Below are 20,895 nucleotides of genomic sequence, written 5' to 3'. Positions count from 1 at the left end.
CACATAAAACAGCACTTGCATGTATTGATCAACTGAACAAGACATACAAACCCTGTATTTGCAGGTATACATAAATAACGTATGGAAACATAGCATAGCAGATATGGATCAACAGAATAACACAAAAACCTCGCTTTGCAGTTATAGATCAATTGGAATTCACATAAAAACTCAGCATTAAAAAGGTATAGATGCCCCTAAATTAAAGGCGTAGATCACAGGTTGCACACCCCAAAGCCAGCTTTGGCGTCCACACTGCCCACATAGAACCTAACCAGCACCCGAATTACACACATAGGACTTGCCATCTTTGTCCCCAAACAGCCCAGCCTGTGCCTTCTTTGTCCCATAAACACCCTGCATGTGCCATCTTGGTCCCCAAGGCTCCAAACCTTGGTTGCGCCATCTTGCCTTTCCACAAATCATTTATACATCTATGATACACACAAACACTTTTACAGTCACTCAAATTCACACATTCATTAATGCATTCTTATAAATTCATTAATTCATACTCTCACTCATTCACACATTCATTCTCACTCATTCACACAATGCATCCACGCATTAATTCACTCATTCGCACAATGCATCCACACATTCATTAATTTCACCTCACTCATGCTCACTCCTTACTTTAATATTCTTACCAGCCCCCTTCTAACCATCTACCCCTTCTCCCTCTGGCTTCTGCCAAACCCAGATTCAGCCATCAGACAAATTGGTATGTTAGTGTATGAGAAGGCTCAACAAACCTGGGCACCAGATCGGTTCATATATGAAAATAAAACCATGATTGGGGGAGGGGGTATAAAAAAAAAAAAGTGGACCATAACTTAGATCCAAACCAAATTTGTCAAACCCCTACATTAATGAGTAAAGGGGGACTGATCTACGCAAACAAGGAATAAATGGACAAATCCCTTCCTGTGAAATAAAATATCTATTGTCGCATTAGGATTTGTTTATTCTTTGGCGCCATCAACTGTTCATTGCAGAGCAGACATGTTGGTTTATGACAAGGTTTTCAATCAAGTTTTAATTTTCTTTTTATTATTGTTTTAATGTCATTTTACATCACAGTGGATTAGAGGACAGACACAGATTTCTTTTAATCCATTAAAAGGTTCGTAACTCCTGCAATTCCTTCCTAAAGATATTCATTGTATATGCAACATTTCATTACATTCAAAATTCAACATTAGCGATAATCCTCACATTTCTTCCCAAAACAATCACATTTTAAATGCATGTCACACACATTTTCTCTAATCCTCAAATCAGAGGAAAAAAAGCTCAGTGAGCTTTAAGTGCATCAGTTATGCCAACATTGAAAGTCAGCACAAATATGTGTATATACACATTAACCAAAGAAACATCTAACAAATACATATTATATCACAAGATATTGGGATATAAAAAGGTTTCCTATTTGCATCACTGGCACAGAAGTCCAAACTGCTACTGGGCAGAATGTGCCTTTTGCAGTTCTGCAAACAATATAGCACAGCCGCACCTTGGGAGCAGGGTGTACAACCTAGCTATTAGGTTGATCTATACATTTACCAGCAACCGGGCTGCCACGCCATGTACTGGTGTCTTTCTTAAAACATGAGTTTGCAGGAGACTGGACATGTCGGTTCCCTGATACCACTATGCATTACAAAGTGCCAACCCCAGTAAGCTGCTGCAAAAGCACGCCCTGCATAATGTGGTGTTAAAGTAGTGAGGTTCTCCCCCCTCCTTACCTTTACATTATAAGGCAACAGCTCAGCCATTCTTCCCTTTATAACCCATAGTGACATCAGAAGCTGAAATGTTCATCTCACCTGCAAACGTCTAGTTTATTACCTACACTGCGTATGGAGCCACCACCTACAGAGGACAGGCTCAGTATGACAGACAGAGTCTATGTATCTGCAGTAGCATGTTACGGGTCATACGATCAAACACGATCAAATGCAAAAATGTTTATTTCTTTCATATTGATGTGCTCTGCATAAACCCTTTCAGTGCCAGGCTGGTCTGCAGATGTTAACATTTACAAGCCTGTGGTACCCATGTTCCTCTGCTCTAACTGCCAACGAATCCTCCTTGGGAGTAAGAAAAAATGGACACGTTTGCTGGCAAAATCTATTAACCCCACTTAGCGGTTTCAAACTACTAAGTGGCTTTACTTGGTCGGGGTACAATATCTACAGTAATGTTGTATAAACCTTGGCGGTTTCTAGGAATCGAATACATGCAGACGCGGTGTCTTCAATGGAGTTGGACCATCCAGTGAGATTCTCCTCAACATAAGGCATTATCCCAGATGTCAGTTGATTTAAGTAGCTCACCTGTGGGAGATAAGAAAGATGTAGTTACTGGGCCACCGAGCCATCGCCAAAACACTCCTGGGCTGTTCCAGGTATCAACTTGCGGATTGGTGTAAGCAGCCTTCTTAATGGTTGGTGGAAAAGAAAGGATGGGATGTTCATTACATATGCTAATTTTGCCACAGGGGTTGGCTTCTCTGATGTACAATCATATTTTTCACCTAAATGCTTGATTCTATGAGCCGTCTAAACATTAATTGATGTTAACAGTGGTGAAGGAGCAATATTTTGCAGTTCAACTATAAATAACTAGTATAACAACAACTAAAATAAAAGTTAGAAGCCATGATTTATACATCAATACATATTACAAATCTATACATACACACGCACACACTATATGACCAAAATTAGGGGCAGCCATATCCATAGACAAACAGTGGCAGTAGAATGGGTCGTGCTGAAGAGCTGAGACTTTGAACAAGGCTCTGTCATAGGATGCCACACGTCAGTTTTGTGAAGTTTTTGTCATGCTAGATCCGACATGGTTCACTGTAAGTGCCATTGTTGTGACGTGCATACTTGGGTTGCTTTTAGTGTAGGATTATGCCCTCCCCCCGTCTATCAGTCTCTCCCCTTGCCTTTGGTCCTTCAAATAATCCCTCAAGACCCATTTCTTTAAGGACGCCTATAATATTGCACATTAACATATTCCCTTAGCTCACCTCTCCTAGTCCCTCTCCTGCAATACTATCCCTAACAGCGGCACCTTTACCTATTGTGTAATACACCCCCTAACTCCCTCTAGATTGTAAGCTCGTTTGAGCAGGGCCCTCCTCACCTGGTTTCTCTGTAAGCCAATCTGTTATGTTACATACTACTTGTTATGTCCTGTCTACCCATTGTACAGCGCTACGGAATTTGATGGCGCTATATAAAATAATAAATAATAATAATTAGATTATTCAACAAATAAAGTGAACTCACCCGACATGCGTCTTTCCCTTGGGTGTATATCAGGAAGCCTGCACACTGCACCTCACTCCGTAGGTACTCGACTGATGGAGGGCATGAAGCCAGAGTGACCGATCGCATTGCGATGATGTAAGGATCCCTGAGAAGAAGCAGGAAGGGAAACAAATTATGTGACTTCACAGTAAGCGAGGCAACCACAGAGAGACTTATTGACTACCGAAGCCATCTTACAAACTTTTACTCATGCAGGACTCACCCGTTCTTAAAGGGATATCTGCGGGACACAAGGGTTACAAAATCCCTGGACTTGCTCTGCTTCACAGGTGGGCAGGTAATGTAAAAGATTTTATCATCCTCACCAGCTGTTTCTACAACCTCACAGCTCCTGTGAAACAGAACGCAGAATAAGGGTCAATGACGCACATTTTATATGGGGAGCTTTATAACAACGCTCAGGAGCTACTCGTACAAGTAATGCATGTCCCAGTTTGGCCGTAAGCTGAGGTCAGACAATAGAAGGTAGGCTTGCTTAGGCTGCACTCTCACTTGCATTTCCACTTTTATGGACAGTACATCATTTTCTTCATGAGTAAATATCTTTATCTAGAGGACAAGAAAAAAAAAATATTTCAAATGTTAGCAACTTATTTGGTTATAACACAGACGAGAATCACAATAAAGTTATCCAAAAGCTGGAATGATTTGTTCACATGATCCAACTCCCACCACCATGTATCAATTCATTAGCGTACACACTCCTCATCCAAGATTTTAAGAGTGCAAGCACCAACGCCAAGATTATCAGATAAAGCTTTGCAGTAACATGTTGATTCTACAGACGTTTATGCCAGTTTTAACCTCTGTACATAACACGATGTCTGCTACTGCGAGATATTCTTCCAGCTTTCATAAGTTGCATGCAGTATTTTTCTAAACTAAATATGTTTATAATAGAAAAAGTATCTAAAAATCATAGTTAATATCTCAGGAATAATTGTCTTTAAAGTTTGATTTAATTTCCTGGACTAGTTTTTAGAAGATCAATAAAGAATGGAACACTAGAGGGCGCTTGTGTTCCTCTGAAGAAAAGCAAATTGATCTGTTATTAAAGGGGAACTGACCATTTTCCTCCAGTTTGTGGCATTTTTGTATTGTCAGTAGGGTACGTAGCAATGAGTGTTATTCAAAGCAAGAAAACTAAATTTTTGCATAGGTGTCCATTAGCTTGTTTTCCCCACTGGGATTTGCAGTTAGTATATCCAGTGGGCAAGTAGACCGAACCGGCGTCAGTAGTGCCATGTGTGAAGCAATTTATTGTTGCAAATAGAGACTCATTTGTTATTCTGCATTGCTTCCCCAAGGACATTTGAAGGAATTTGCGGCATCATTATTCGCATGATTACATTGCAAGCGAGTTCCAGTTTCCAAGAGGCTTCAGGTTTGTGAGAATTACCTTCTCAAATAGGAGCGGACCATGGGTAGATGAGATACAGAAAAAAAATGATAAACATACTACTTATGCAATATATATTATGTACATATACCACTGGACAATAGTGCGGGTTTCCTTCTTAGAACTTGGATTCCATATGGTTTCAGCATGACCATTGGACCAAGTCCTTTTAGAGGAACCCCTACCATACTCCTATATCCTTTTGTATTGTCCAATGGTTGTAACAAATATGTAAGTAATATTTATTGCATAAGTAGTAACTATCATTTATTGATGTGTTTCACACAAATACTCCTCTACCCATGATATTGTCCTATTTGAGAAGGTAATTCTCATAACCTGGAAGCCTCTTGGCGATTGGATGCTTGTTTTGCTACCACCGTTATTCCTTTAGGGAAAACCAAACATAAAAAAGTGCTCAAAAAAAAAAAAAAGATGCCAGCATTTTATGTCCTATTAACCAATGTCATAGGCAATAGTTACTTCTTCCATAAAAGCATGAATTAACTCTGAGAAAAGACTTAGAGGAGGAAAGTCAAGAAATGGTAGACGAGAAGAGAAGCCCAGTTTAGGAGGGCAGCCGACAAATCTTCTCAACATCCTATTACAATGCAAAACGCATTAGGTGTGTCTACACTGCGCTGAAAACCGGGTTAACTGGTTGGTTCTGAAACCCGAATTTGTCTTTGTTCATTTTTCCCAGTATTTAGAAAGGCCACTTAACTCTTTAATGTCAAAAGGTGCAGTAGAAGAGATATCTTCTTTTCTTGGCTAACAGAAGTGTTTTTTTGGTGTGGAAATATGGAAATAGGACACCACCCCCTCTACATAGGTACAAGGTATTTTGGGGACACTTTAAGGGATTACTCTTTTTTCTCCTTTTATACGCACCATGAATGAACCTTGTATTGTGATTTAGATTCCATTACTTCCAAACTAGGTACTTTTCATATCTAAATTCCTTGTGGCCATTTCATTATCAAATTACACGATCCAGCTACATAAATGTTAAATCCATGTTGACAAAGCGGCTATGGGAGTGTTCATTTTTCATTATAGCATTATCTTGTGTACAGACTGGACTTGAGTTCCAAGGAGTGTATGAGTTATTATTTGATGTGGCGCGCAGCATTACTTTCTTATCATCCAATGGCAAACGTCACTCGCAAAGTCCTTTTTAAAGCACTTTCATTGATGGCAGATGGACAAAGACAATTTACCACAAGTTAAACACAAAGGGTCTTTGACCTTTAGTTAATTATCCGTACTCCGAATACGATCAGCATATTGAACACTTACATAACTTGCAGCATCATAATTCTATTCAAAGTGCTCAATACGTGTGGCTTTTTTTATAGTGCCAGTCACACAAACATCTGTGTCCTTGTACATACACTTTGCTTACTCCTTATGGAGAATAGATGTGCTTCAGCTTAATTATACAGATGCGAGGTCTTCCTTCCTGGAAGCATTGCTACAGGGGTACGGTAAGGTGGGCGCATAGCCCCCCCCTCCCCCCAAACACCCTATACGGACGCAGTCAGTGTAGTGTATGTGTCAGTGCAGGGTGTTAGCGTGAGTGTTAAGTGTGTGCTGTTAGAATTTAAGAATACGATTTCTGTCTCTGCACCCACTTACATTTTGTGTTGTGCTGCTCAACTCCCATCCGCTGTTTGCAGCAAGTATTGTCAGCGCAGCAATGTTATTGTAACTAAGATATCCCTAAACAAATGAAAGACAAAAATGATCAAAACAACTTCAGAATCTCATACTTTTTACTCAAAATAGTTCACACCAGATATGAATGCATGCAGGTTTATTTCAATTATCTAGCTTACCGATTACTGAAATCTGGATGATATGCATAAGAATGTTTCAAAAAAAAAAAATAATAACCTTTACCTGGTTGCCTCTGTCCCATGGGTGAGAAATGGGCTTCTGAGGTTTGCTTGTGAGGATATATTTTCTGGTAGAAGACAAATCAACAGTAAGTGAATGGAAAGCATTGAAGAAATACATCCCATTTATGATTACAGTGTGTGGGGTCATTGGCATATGGCCGTAATCTCCCATGGTGTGTTAAATATGTAAGTCACATACAGCATTCACTTATTAGAGTTTAAACCTTGCTGTGCTTAAGGCAGATCGGCCAAACCTTTTTGCTGCAGCACAGTTTGGTGATTTGAGAATATTGTGATGTGAGCGGCAGCACCTATTTTCTAGGTATTATTACGCATTCCTCTCTTATTGGAACTTATTTAACATATGAAGAGTTGACAGGGTGGTTTGCGTGACAGTTGTGGATACTTGACATTATGAAGGGCCAAGCTAAGGGAGCTTCTCCTGCTGTAAGGGCTTGGCTGGCCCTATATAATGTATAGCTAAATCAGTTATATCTCTCGAAAGAGTCCCCACCAACTAAACTATCTTTATGGAGAAACTAGCCAGTGTCGGTCCTTCATAATAAATAGTAAAGTGAGGGAATTGAAACCACAACTCTCATGTAAGTGAATAAAATAAATTCTCGCTTTGTGTTATAATGGAACTGAACATTTGGAAGGTGCTGGAAATAGCTAGATTTTACATATAGTACCTTGCAACGCGAATTTTCCTTCGTGCGATGGCTCCACAGAAGCGCCTCACGCTGTCCTGTGAATATCAAGCAAGTTACTGTTTTTAGTACATTGGATTTTAGACAACAAATTTAGTTCTGGACGAAATTCAGAGCCAATCCCTTCCCTCCTCCTCAATCTCGCTCCTTCGTCTCCATTTGCATTTTTCTCCTCTTCAGAGTAGGGTGACCACATCGGCCATGTTACAGGACACATACTTTTTACATTCTGCTGACCAGCCCAGGTTAAATGCTGCCCTGCAGTATGTGGGATGTATAGATTTATGGAAGGGAACTAATTAGTCAGTTATACATCCCACATACTGCAGGGCGGCATTTTATCTTGGCTGGTCAGCAATATGTAAAAATTGTGTGTCCTGGAAAACATGGTTGATGTGGTCACCTCACAGTACTTCTGCAAGGCAGTGGAATGGGGAGAGAGGTTGTCCCTGTGGTGTCGGCCCTGTTGAGCAAGTTCTCTGAAGAGGAGAGTAGACCGCAAAAGAGAAGAGGAGCAGGAGAAGCAGCATCAGAGACGGAGTAGCAGAGCAGTTGTCAGAGAAGGCAGGGGGAGTGAGAAAGTGTTAATAAAAAAATAACAGAATTTAAATTCAACGCTTCCTGCTTTGTTCTGTTGGGATCCCTCCTTGTTTTTTGACATTCATACGAATTAACCAGAGTAACAAAAGTTAGTTAAAATGGAAATCTGGATAAATCAGTATACACAGGCCTAATATTAAGGTGATGGCCTAACCTTTGTTGTGGGCTTGACGTGAGGAAACATTATATGTTCCTCTTTGTTGTCTAGTGCTTGATAGATGAGAAAAGCGCTGTTGATGTGCCGCGCTCTGCCTTGCGTCCACTCTTCACAGTTATAAGCTTCAACACGAACACCAACCTCAACACTGCAGTAAACACAAACGGCTATGAGGAGCAACTTTCTACATGAAACTTTATTACATGAAATCAATGGTCACCAAGAGGTGGTTTGGCAACGCAATATATTTAAACAGAGTACTCGTTTGGGGTAGGGGATGCGGGGAAATCACACATGTAGTGGAATAGTCATTTTTGAATACCGTGCCCTCGAGCAGACTTTTGCATTACCTTTTTTGAAACGTGTTATTCACGATAGCTCGAAACATTAGCCGATCACCGACAGTAGAAGGTCCTCTGAACTTAAACATATCCACAGACTTCAAAGTTGCATGTGCATGACACAGTCGGCTTGAAAGAAAGCAAGTAAGAAAATTTTGAATAAATTGTTTACACCATGCATGCGAAGACAGCTAAAATGGAGCCACAAAAGGAAAAAAAAATACCAACACAAAAACATCAACAAGACAAACTATGCTATTTTGTACACTTTTACAGGCGGCCACTTAAGGTGGAAAAAAGCTGGAGGTTGCCTGAAAAATGGCAAACTATCATCAAGTCCTCTCCATATGCTGCTCTGTTGAGAATACACACCGAACTTATTTTCATTGTACCCTCCAATCAGAGAACATAAAAGGTTTGATAAACAGGACAGGTCCCCAAATGTTAATGCGAGGATGCTTATGTTCTGAAAATGCCAATTCACTTTGACTCAAGTACTAGGAGTAGGACATTGACAGAAAAATAATTGATATCTAGCGGCACGAGAATAGCAAACACGATTATGGTTACAAACAAAATAGTATTCATTTACAGTCCTAATTCAAACAGAGGTTAGAACTTGGGAAATCATTGCAAGTACAATTAGGTATGAACAGTGATAACTCGGGTCAGGTAAATGGCAGTGAGCCAAAACTGGGAGAGAATTAGGCTAAAAGGCATCAAACTTTATGTTTAAACTTGGCAGAAGATCCCTGAGCAATACCGATAGTCTTTCAGAGTAATAACTAGGACAAAGGCTACAGGTCATACGGGAAGAGGAATGGACAAAATTTGCTGTACGTGGTAAAATTCAAGTCTTCAACTTGAATAATAACATAGGATGGACTGTTAAAAGATTATTTTATGTTGGGCTCAGTCAAGTTTCATGTACCTACGGTAGTAGAACAATGACCATGGATATGATGGGTATTTAGGAGATAAAATTGGATAAAGAATGGAGAACATGAGCTAAATATAAAAAAATATATGTATATTAACCTTGCAGAAATATTAGCTACAGTTTCCATCCATGCCATGATCTGGCCACCAAATGTGTTTCCTTGATGATTGGCATGAGGTGGTAAAACCAGTTCAATGCTTTCAACGCGAGTGCTGTCTGTTGAGATCTTATCGTTGTCGTTCTCCCAATCTACATCTACGAGGAATAGAAGCATTAGTTTAGTATTTCCAAAACAAATTCTGCAAATGCAGATTTACTGTAAGGATGCCCATCTACTCTGTAGGTAATAAAATAATCCATCAATGGTTTAGAGGAGTGTGCAATACCTTGCAAGCCTCAAAGTTGGAATTAAACTGATCTGGCATGAAAACAAGAGTTTGGGGGCCATTTAACACAAATAGGAGATGTCCAGAAGCGGGTCTGCATCAGAAGCCACACACTTGCACCAACATTTGTACGTTCGTATAAACAAGTTAGCACCTAAAATACAATTTAATCCAAATGTGGATTAAAAACTAGTATTTCATTACTAGCATTTCTAAGCCTAATATTCATGTCATTATTGACATGGTGTACAGATATTACTGTTTTTTTTTTTTTATTAAAACATTCAAGTTTATGAAAATAAGTTTGTTTTTGAAACATGCAATTGCATCTGTATACACTTTTGCATCTTTTATTATAAATCTTTGTGATAACAGAAAACAGTTTTCACACCAACCGTAAACATAGCAGCCTTCTTCCATAAGATTGTTATAAGCATCTTCGTGATACAGGCGTATGCGTCTTCGCTCTGCTGCCAGACTGTACTCCAAGTGATCCTGGGAAGACTGAAGCCTGATTGGTCTTAAATTAACCTGCAGGAAGATTACAAATTAACTCCGAGTTCCCCATTCCAAACACATATCATCCTAATTGCAAGGATAGATTAGTAATGGGGCACACGGGGCCACACGTGCTTCGTTAATTAATATTAATATTATATATATATATATATATATATATATATATATATATATATATATATATATATATATATATATAGCGCATCGTGTGATGAATGCTGGGTTATGTTTGGCCATCCAATTAGTTGTAACTTTTAGGCAGCTTAGTAGGAACAAAAAACCTGTTACGCAGAAATAATCTCCTTCCTAATTATCTTGGAGGGTTCCGCCTGTAACAGCGTTGTCCCAAAGCCCTGCCTGATGGCGATCTGCCCCTTCTTTAGACATACAACAAATGGCCTGAAAATCTATGTAAATTTCACAACAAAAATTGTAATCTAAATAACCAATAAGCACATTCCAGCACAGACATTCAATCACTGGATCTGTTTTTGGTAGTCTCCATTGTTCAGACAAGCTCCGTTGTAGGGACTATTGATGGTCATACCAGAGAGGATCTCAATTTTTTAAGTTTTCATTAGTAGTCTTTTTGTGGGAAGTCTTAGCAATGGCCACTTAGCCACTATACCATTAGTGTACCTATAACGAAGACCATGCATTTACAATAATACAGTTATTTAAGGTGTAGAAACAAAAAATCCCAGTTAATATTCACAGGTGAACAAAGTACTAAGTAACACGGGAATTTGTTGATGTTGAACTAAGGACACTAAGCTGTATAATGGGTACCACAGTTAATGATTACAAATGTTATCCCATAGTAACCTTATGCAACTTTGAACACAAACTATAAAACTAGAGATGACCATCAGATAGTGAAATGTGTTGTGTGATCTTTAACACACTTAAATCCCTGTAACCAGTCACAACAAACAGACCTTGTGAATATATGGTAACAAATTACTGTCCAGGTACTTGTATTACAAATTCATAGTATTCACCCTCAATGTCTGGATATTATACATGACCCATAGCGTTATCAGGAAGACTCGTAAGCAATTCAAGGCACCATACGTCTTTATGTGCAGCTAATGCAATGATCAACTACTTGTTGTTATGTATCAAAGTTTTCCATTATGTCTGGTGGGCACCTAAGACTGACCAACCTAGCTCCATGCTGTTGTCACAAACAGACACTATCTCAATTCATTGCCACAAGGAGAGAGCACTTGATGTGCTCTCAAATGCCTGGAAACATGCGCTGCGCAGTGCCAGTGTATGTATTTGTGTGTTTGTAAGATGGTGTGTGTATGTGCATTTGTGTGTGTAAAGGCAGGGGTGAGTAATGGCAGTGTATGTGCATATGTGTGTGTATGAACATGGTGTGTGTAAAAGGCAGTGTATGTGTATATGTGTGTTAATGGGCAGGTATGTGTAAGGGCGGTATAAATAAAATAGTCTCTGTAAAAATAGCTGGGGAGCACAATTTTCCATTCTTGTCTTGGGCACAAAAGGAGCTAGCTACGGCTCTGCTAATGTCCTACCTTCTTACTACCAGCTGGTTTTGCTACATATGTGGAAAAGGCAGTGCAAACATGCTTCTGGACATTTGTGATAGGATCTTCTACTGCAACTTTAATACCAACCTAAAACGAGATGCAAAGAAAGTTAACATAAGTTAACAAAACAACATCTTAAAGGTTTTTACGGAGTGGAGGTTTGCAGCAGAGTCGCTATTTCAACCAGCACAATGCGTAATGACATTTAAGAACGCTCCCCAAAGGTGATTTCACCGTCAATAATGCATTATATAGGGTCAACCTAGAGCTTTTGTTGCAGAGACAGTTTAGTAGGGTTAGGTCTCAACTCTGTGTAGCTGTAAGAACCCAAGTCTTAAATGAACTGCTGAGATGTTTTACAGGAATTTACTATTCAATTAGGCAATATCTTAGCATAGAATATCAAATCAAACTAACATTTGTGCACTCAAAGCAGTGAGAGTGTTCTCTTGGAATAGGAGGTTTTACCAATGATTTAGCACTTTTAATAGGAAAGAAAAACTAACAGGATTGATAAGGAATGCAGTGAGTTTACCTCCATGCTTGTATTGAAGGCTCGATTTACTTTGGCCTTTATGCAGATGTGTTGTCCAACTCTATAAAACAAATGTGACAGTGACATTAAAATATGGAAATCTACTGTTTCTAACCTTCAAAAAATCTTTAAAAAAGGTTAAAGAAAAAAAACAAAAACATTAAAAACCAATAATTATAGTTTTCACCGACGAATAATTTCATTCTGCAACCCGCAAAACTGATTGTGAGTCTTTATGCACTTATCATGATTGTTGAATGCCTGAAGTATATTAATATCACTAGCCTCAGTAGCTCTTCACTGGGGACTTGAACTGGAGAGACAACATGCCCTTGTATTATTATTACATATTGCATCAATAGCAGGACAGGTCCAAGCTTGGAGAGGAAAGTTGGACACTTCCAGCCCAGTGGCCCCATAGTAAAAGGGAGCTCAAAACACATTTAGCGAGCATGCTCAGTAATCACTATGCAGTCCTGCCCAAAACCAAACAAAACCAGCCATCGCGGCCACCTAAAGTATGTTTTAGTCTAGGAACCCTGATGGCAAATTAAAGTACAAACATAAAGCATCTGGTGTTGGTGATGCAAAAGTGCTGCTCAAATTTGCCAATTCCTCGTATCATATCAGCTACAGGAGGCTGAGTGCATTTAATTGGTTTTTAAGAATGTATTCATCTAGATTTCTTTGTGTAGTTTTATTACATGAGCATGTGTTTTTAATCATAATATACATATCCTAAAATGATCAAGTAGTTTGAATATATTATCACATGTGCAATTCTTAGAGACAACAAATGTACTCTACAACAGTTTAGAGCCCCACATCATTTATATACGTATACGTTTAGGGATAGATATGTTTATTTATTTATACCTTGTGTGACTGTGAACCCCAGGGAGTTGATTGGCATCTGAGTACAGCTGATATGCAGATTACATGGGTCCCTGGGGTGGAGCAATTGGAGAGCAGGGTGGGCCAATGCTCCGTTTGCCCATTCTGTGGAAATTCCATGCCGGGTTTTCCAGGAGGCAAGAAGTCTGCAGGATCTGGTATGGGATTCCTATGAGGCCGGCATCAGGCACAGGTGCTGGACATTAAAAAACCCTGGAGCCTGATACTCAGACTGTTGGGGGAAGAGGAAGTTTCACTGTGCTCCCAGGGCAAGGAGAGGCCCTGAAGAAGACCATCCCTGAGCCAAGTGAGGCAATACCTGCCTGGACATTTTGTGTGCTGTCTGGGGGAGGTTTTCCAGAGCCTGGCGTAGCTGGGTCTGGCTGGGAGGTTGAGTTAGTGGGTGATTAGGCTGGTCAGTCTGGACCAGCATAGCTTAGGTAGAGAGGGCTCCAATCGGGAGCTAGGTTTTCTTTTTATTATTTGGTTTTGAGCGATTCAAAATAAAGCACTGTTTGGCTACAAACTGGTGTTCCAGACTCTGATTGCCCGAGAGGACTGTGCTTAAGACCCCTAACTGACGTTTATGGCCCTCGTGCTACAGGGTTTGTCACAACCTACTTAGCAGTACACCGCACAGGTGAGAATAAGCTAATGGCAGACACTGGTTTGTATGTGTGATTCTGTAGTCAGTCTGCATACTGAGATACAGAAGAAAAAAAAAAGTGCAGAACTGAATGAATGGCTGAATCGGCCAGCCATCGATTTCTACGTTTCTATCGTCTCTACACCAGGAAAAATGGGCAGACTAGACGGGCAAATGGTTCTTATGTGCCATCAAGTTCTGTGTTTTTATGTTTAATTGTAGTTAAAATGAGCCTCTGATCAGCTGAAGGTGTTTAGTTTTATGATTTTACGCGTGTGCCAGCTGGTGCCTGATGCTTCAATGTTATCACCGTTCATTTGCAGAGAACTCCTTATCACAGCTGTGTTGTAATAAACAATATCACACACAACAAAAAGGTTATACAAAACTACAAGATACTGTATACAAACTGAGCCCGTCTATAAAAAGCAGCGGATACTGGACCAAAGACTGATGATGGTAACCATTTGAGGACACAAGTAATTTTAAGTTTGGTGGATCAAGAAAGATATGCCATATTTTGCAGTGTTGCTATAGTTACACTTAGGCAACAGCTTCGGAACCAACTTACACTTTCCCTATGGAAACCTCTATTTCTGTTATTTGTTATTGCCTAGTTTAAGATTAAAAGTCCTGATCCAACCATAGTAAGCAACATCCACATCACCGGGTAGACACACGTGAAATGGGGGGTAGGCAAAGAATAGTTTGCAGACAAACATACATAATTTAGCCCAAATATGACACCCTTTATGCTACAGCTCAGATATTATAGCTCCGGGGTCTCCCAACTGTGGCAGGACTATATCCTCCATAATGTTCTTTTGGGTAAGAGGCTGGCAGAGGAGCATGGGAGATGTAGTCCTGCAACAGCTGGAGGGCTGCACCGTTCTAGCTAAATACCACGAGCGGCGCACCACAAGAGCTCCATCTTATTAAAAAAAGAAACTGCGATATGTAAACTCATCCTAGTAGGAGACACCACTCTATTGCAACAAAAACATGAGACGTTCATGCCAAGTGTACAGCACTTATTTTTTCTCATTGGTGAAGGGTGCAGATGTTTTGGGGCTGGTCACTTAGCACCGCCTTTTAGCACATACGTTACAGCTGCCAGCAGTCCCACAATCATTCCTACTGTAGGTCCTGGCTGCCAACTACCCCCTCGTGTCTTATTTTTAGGACTGTTGGCAACTGCACATGTACAATGTCCAAATCGATCATGTGAAAAACAGGTGGATAAATGACACGGTGTAAGGGAAGCACGTACAGACATCACATCATCAGACATATAATGACTGATCATGTGACATCATGTGCGGTTTGGTGACCCAATCCTGGGACACTAAGCGCTGCTAAGTATAACAAATGGTTAATAAAAAGCAATAAGGCTGTGCTCTAGCATGCAAAGCCGTCTGTTGGTATGTTCCGTTCCCTCATAATTTGTTTTTCTTCCAACAACAATGGTTCTCAGCAAAGGCACTTGAGCTGAAATCTGGGGCACGACGTAAGAGGCCAGAGAGAATGCCGTTCCATTCAGCCCTGCCAAGACCTTCTAATCCTGAAAGGACCAATGAAGGGAGGGGAGGGAACTCCATCTGATCTCCTATTTAAAATTCCTGACACCGCTTTTGGAAATTCTGCCAACTAAAAATAGACAATAGCGAGATTGCAAGATTCAACCCCATAAGAAGAAGAAAAAAAAACCAGGATAATTGCGGGATAAGATATATATATTACCTATTTTTACTTAATATAGAATAGAGGTAGTACTAATAATCCTGCTATAAAAAATGTATACACCAAGACTACATTAAAATCATCAGCAGATTGTAGGTAGATAAACAGGAGCGTTATTTTATGGACACACCAACAGATCGAGATTGTGAAGACCAGATGTAGACAACCTATGTGTGCGCTTTGTTTTGGGGACGGACGGGACTCATTCGGTAACTATAGGCCATTGTGTATAAGTAAGATTTAAACAAAGACATGTATTATTGAAATCAGGATACATAGGCATATAATGGAGGAAAAACAGATCTTTAAAAATCAACACCAATATTCGGCTGGGTCAGATCAGGGTGAGGAATAGGAATATATCAGCGACAACCCGGCAGGAGCTGCGATTGAAGGTCGTCTGTGTCTTTCCCTGCAACTTGGCTAGAGAATCATGTGTGCTCCTCACGTGTACTTTATGTTGTATATGAAGTCAGTACTGCTATCAGCCAAGAACAGATTGCATAACATTGATACCAGTACACACTCTCACTAATAGAACTTGCCAGCCATAATCATTAGACTGCTACAGAGGTGAGCAGCATGGCATATTATATGTAATTAAATAAGATGTTGCATATGTTACTTGAGGGTCACCAACTTCACAGTTAAATGGGATCATTACATTTTAAATATTAAAAGACACTGTAAGATGTAAACGCCTGTCTGTGAAAACTCAAAGTCCAAAGGTTTCATCTCAATGACCTCTCGTTAGACATGTAAATCAAACAGATTAAAAAATAAATAAAAACACGGACCGTCACCGGTATAATTATTCATATGCCATGCAGTACTGAATGGAAATGTAGGATCTGTGTCGCTGATAAATCATAGGTGCGCACACACTCAAGGTAAGTAAGTAGAATGCATTGTTGGGCACCAAAATATGCCCCATGTGACCTATGGCCAGTCCGGTCCTGTACATATGAGGTTAATTCTAGCTATTCAGCTACCAGTAATTCTTTTCAATGAGCTTCGACCTTTATAGTAACTTAGGACAATCTGTTATCCGATTGGGTTGGCTTCTTGGAGACTCCGGACCTTTTAGATAATTATGAATATAAGTTATCCAAGATACCTGGCCGTCTCTTCAATCTGTATGTCATCCACCGATGCGGTCACACAGGCCACGCCAGCATGTCTTTCAGCTGTAAAACAGGATAGAACTCTTTCAGTCTAGAGCATGAAACCATTAATGCAACTTCTTGGGTTTGTACTTTCTCTGTTTAATGCTAAATATATACAGAGCCAAATTTATAATACGCTGCTCAGAGAAGCTTACAATCTATTCTCTTAACACACACATCCTGGATTCCAAAAGAATGCATCTGTTACCCCGGGCCACTGACTTCTTCAATTGACCACCACTACATGGCAATAAACCTTTGCCCAACTTTTTGAGAGCAAAGCCCCTTCTTCTGTGTTCCATTATCTTCTGTGCGTTAATGTTATTGTTACACTTTGTATATTGTCCGTTGCTCATTTGGTATTGTTCCTCTATTGTAATACCGCTGGTTCTGTATAAATAATAAATTGGTTTGAATTTGGCCCCAGCTATTACCCAAGTATTACCAGTCACCACCATGATTCTCGGGTATATCAATTGAAACAGCAGCCCTAAAACCTTCATTCCGCACGTACAGTCCAACATCAAACTCTTTTTTTGTGCGAGGTTTCCTTCCACGTTCTTTCTAATCACCAACAAATGACTTTGCCATTAGACATGGGTGTAGGAACGTTAAGATGGAGTCGAACAAGAATATAAAAACATGTTCTTCTGTTAGTTACTTGAAGATATTCAAGGCAATTCACAAGGTCAGCCATCCCTGTGACACCAAAGATAAATGTAGCCTCTTCTGCCTTTAGCATTCCATACTCCGTGATGTAATGGCACCAATGTAAGATTAGATTCCGCACACGGTGCATGTGCTCACCATAACATCCCAGAGGGTGTGGAAAATCACAATTATATTCACATCCCTTAACAGCAACTTTAAAGGTTCATCTTACTCACATGTTCCAAAGTACGGACTACTGATTTGATTATTAAGTACCCTACACATTATACTTGGAGATATATATATATATTATATCACAGCCCCAATCAGCACCATGCCTTTAGAAAATGCGTATGCAACTTTACTATTTTGTAAGCATCCCTGATGAAAGGGACAATATGACCTTGGCATTATAGCACATACATTGTATGTATACATTGGTACAGTTTAAGGCACTAAAGGGAGATACTAATCAGTATGGATAATAAGCCATTTAGTTGGGCAGCAGTTTGCAGGTTCTGATGTTAAGCCCAGGGGGACTCAATCAGAAGAATTAAGCTACCGGTTTATGGCCAAGGCTGAAACTCTGCACACAGTGCATCTCTATGGTACAGGAGGACTGCAGGTTGATCAACCAAACTGATATCGGATGCCTATGGATTCTATATGTGGCGCTAGCGCTGAGTACATGGCATGCAGTAATGTGTACTTTACATACAACACTTAAAACCCATGGGTGTTCTGCCTTAATAAACGGATAATTAGACATCTAAAGGAAAATCATGATATCGTGAAACGCTCCAGGGTTCGGTGATCACAACCAGCACCTGCTTCTAATGATATTTCAGTACAATTAGCGCCATGCACGCTGCCGGTAAACCTTCCGTTACTTTACCGAATCCCACCTTATTACATATGGGGCATCATTAGATCAATGCTCTGGTCCAGATTTGCAGGAGCATTTTTAGGAAGCAAAGTTCGGAACAATCGCTATGGAACCAATAGAACGTTCGTTCCGGTTGCCCCGCAGCTTCACCCCAGAAATGCCGTTTAACGGTCTGCGATCTTACCCGCCAGGCAGGCTGTGGTGTCGATCCATGTGAGGAGCTGTCCAGCGCTGAGCTCGCCCCGGTGGTTGGAGTGCCAGGGATGGACCGTGTGGCACATCTGCACCTCGCCACTCTCATACCCGGTAGGCATCGCCGGGCCGTCTCTCCGGGGACTCTTCCCGGTACTCTCCGATATATCCGATGGCTCCCCTGTAGGTAGCATGAGAGCCGCAGGTAGAGACTGAGCGCTCGGAGCAGCAGTCACTGCAGCTGGTGCCGGGCACAGTGACGCGTGAGTGCGGTCACTCGGAAAGTTATCACACGGTGTGAGTGAATGCTGTCACTCGGAAACTTATCACACGGCGTGAATGAGTGCGTGGAGCCGGGGCTCAGCGGCTGAGGCAGGAGGAGTGATTCGGAGTCTCCAGCAGGTGCCTGCGCTCAGCTCATTCCGCACCGCCTGCCGCCAGCTGGGAGGTAATCAGCACCGGATTACAGGCTGGGACCGGCTCGCCCACTGGACACACCTTACCTGTTAACGATCAGCCCAAAGGGTTAAATGACATCCGCTGTCACTATTCCCAGCCCTGTCAGCAGGTTCGGTGTCGGGCGGGATGGATGGCTGTGCTCTGTAGTATGAACATTTTCTTACCGTATAATTAACCTCTTCATGACCAAGAGCTATCCCCTCTGCTGCCATCCCATGTGTGTGTAACTCTCACAAACTACACAATGTTTTTCTGGACAGGTAGGACCTTCCTGAGAAACCATTAGAAACACAATTTGGGGACAGATAAGAACCATTCGGCCATCCAGCCTGCCCATGTGTCCTGATGTCAGGACTCACCTTAATCAGTCCTTGTATAGTTTTATAGGAGAGTTTTCTGTCTATCCTATGCATGGTTAACCCCTTCCTGACCGTACTGTTTTGAAATTTAGAACCCTTCGTACAATTTTAACATTTCTGTGGTGTTTGTGTTTAATGGCTGTAGTTTTCTTTGTAGCCAAACTATATATATATATATATATATATATATATATATATATATATAAAATGTAATTTATTATTTTTGTTTGTTTTTAAGGACAAGAAGGACTTTCTTTAGATACCACTATTTTGATCATATCATATATTAATAAAAAAAAGGAAAAATTGTGAAAATTTATAGAAAAAAGTGTTTTACTAATCTGCTTATCAAAGCTAATGAAAAAACCTCAAAAATAGATTCCATACATATTTTTCAAAAGTAGGCAACCAAGTATTTTGATACTTTTCATGCAGCCGGTTTTGTCACCAACTTTTGCCAAAGTTAGCAGAGGTAACTTATTTTGATGATTTTTTTTCACACAGATTGCAATTCAGGTCTAAAATTGTACTGAGAATTTAAAGGGTTACTAAGAAGCAACACCTCAAAAATGTATTTATTTATTATATATATATGTGATTGGATAAATATATTCTACAATTTGTCCTGAATTTAAAAATACCCATATTTTTTTAGGGTTTTTGCGCAAGTTTGCAAGGCCATTTTTTTCAAATCTGGTAATCCTGCCCCCATGTCCTATTTGGGAAATCTTTGACGTTAGTTCAATTTACCCCACCAAATAGATTTTTGAAAATAAGACAACCAGAGGTATTTCAAATGCTGTTATTTAACACTTACCATGCATTAATTTTACTACCAGCCTTTGTCAAACTTTGTGGTAGTAATTTATTTTGTGGGGGGTACAAATTGTACTTTAGGTTTACATTAACAGCTCCTGTTATATGTCACTACAAAACAACACCACAGTATGTGTTCAATAACACCTCCTGAGTACAGTGATATCACCCATGCATGGGTTTGTTGGGTTATTTGGGGGCTAGGAGGTGCACATTTTTGTCCCATGTCCTATTTGGGACAATTTTTAACCCCATCAATAATTTTTAAACACATCAAACCATCCGTTTATTTAAACTAGACACTCCATAGGTATTTCAAATGCTAGTATTTTAACTCATACCATGCAAGGATTTGTGGGAATTTACAGTGCTAATTAGACCACTTGCTCATAAAAAACCTGGATGGTTATTTTGAAACGTTACCACATTTTTATTGATTTATTTTTAACCATTTTTATTTTTGTTCATTTTTTACTAATCACATTGTGATTAGAAAGCTGGGCTCCATTGACTCGCTTAGTTGAATGAGTCCAGAGTTCTCAGGAGGGTCTAGAGAGACCCTCTTGGCAACTTGTGACCGCTGCCAGATTGTTGATCATCTCCTAAGCTCTTTAAAATCAAGCCCCCGTTGCCAAATTATAAATGGTGGACGTTGATGCCCTGGGGAGGGGCCACATGAGGCCTCGCTGCAG

General features: G+C 40.2%; 1 protein-coding gene across 1 annotated transcript; it reads right to left on the bottom strand.

Annotated features, from left to right (window-relative positions):
• Positions 1 to 1,024: 1,024 nt before the first annotated feature.
• ACOT12 (acyl-CoA thioesterase 12) lies at positions 1,025 to 19,016 on the bottom strand. The gene is made up of 15 exons (XM_053475271.1): positions 18,562 to 19,016; positions 16,792 to 16,861; positions 12,395 to 12,455; positions 11,845 to 11,946; positions 10,177 to 10,312; positions 9,494 to 9,650; positions 8,465 to 8,584; positions 8,112 to 8,262; positions 7,340 to 7,395; positions 6,649 to 6,712; positions 6,385 to 6,468; positions 3,763 to 3,896; positions 3,550 to 3,678; positions 3,306 to 3,432; positions 1,025 to 2,339 (listed from the first exon to the last, which is right to left on the bottom strand). The coding sequence occupies exons 1-15, from the start codon at positions 18,761 to 18,763 to the stop codon at positions 2,196 to 2,198; spliced, it is 1,737 nt and encodes a 578-aa protein (XP_053331246.1). The 5' UTR covers positions 18,764 to 19,016; the 3' UTR covers positions 1,025 to 2,195.
• Positions 19,017 to 20,895: the final 1,879 nt, after the last annotated feature.

This window comes from Spea bombifrons, chromosome 1, assembly GCF_027358695.1.
Source record: "Spea bombifrons isolate aSpeBom1 chromosome 1, aSpeBom1.2.pri, whole genome shotgun sequence".
Lineage (NCBI taxonomy): Eukaryota > Metazoa > Chordata > Amphibia > Anura > Pelobatidae > Spea > Spea bombifrons.
Note: the sequence above shows the minus strand (reverse complement) of the source record. Positions and strands in the feature narration are given on the sequence as shown.

Excerpts from the sequence above, each read along its gene's own strand:
- ACOT12 (XM_053475271.1), bottom strand. The coding sequence starts at position 18,763 with ATGCTACCTACAGGGGAGCCATCGGATATATCGGAGAGTACCGGGAAG. Across the intron at positions 6,469-6,648 it reads CATGGGACAGAGGCAACCAG|GGATATCTTAGTTACAATAA; the intron begins GTAAAGGTTATT and ends TCATTTGTTTAG. Across the intron at positions 3,433-3,549 it reads AGATATCCCTTTAAGAACGG|GGATCCTTACATCATCGCAA; the intron begins GTGAGTCCTGCA and ends GCTTCTTCTCAG.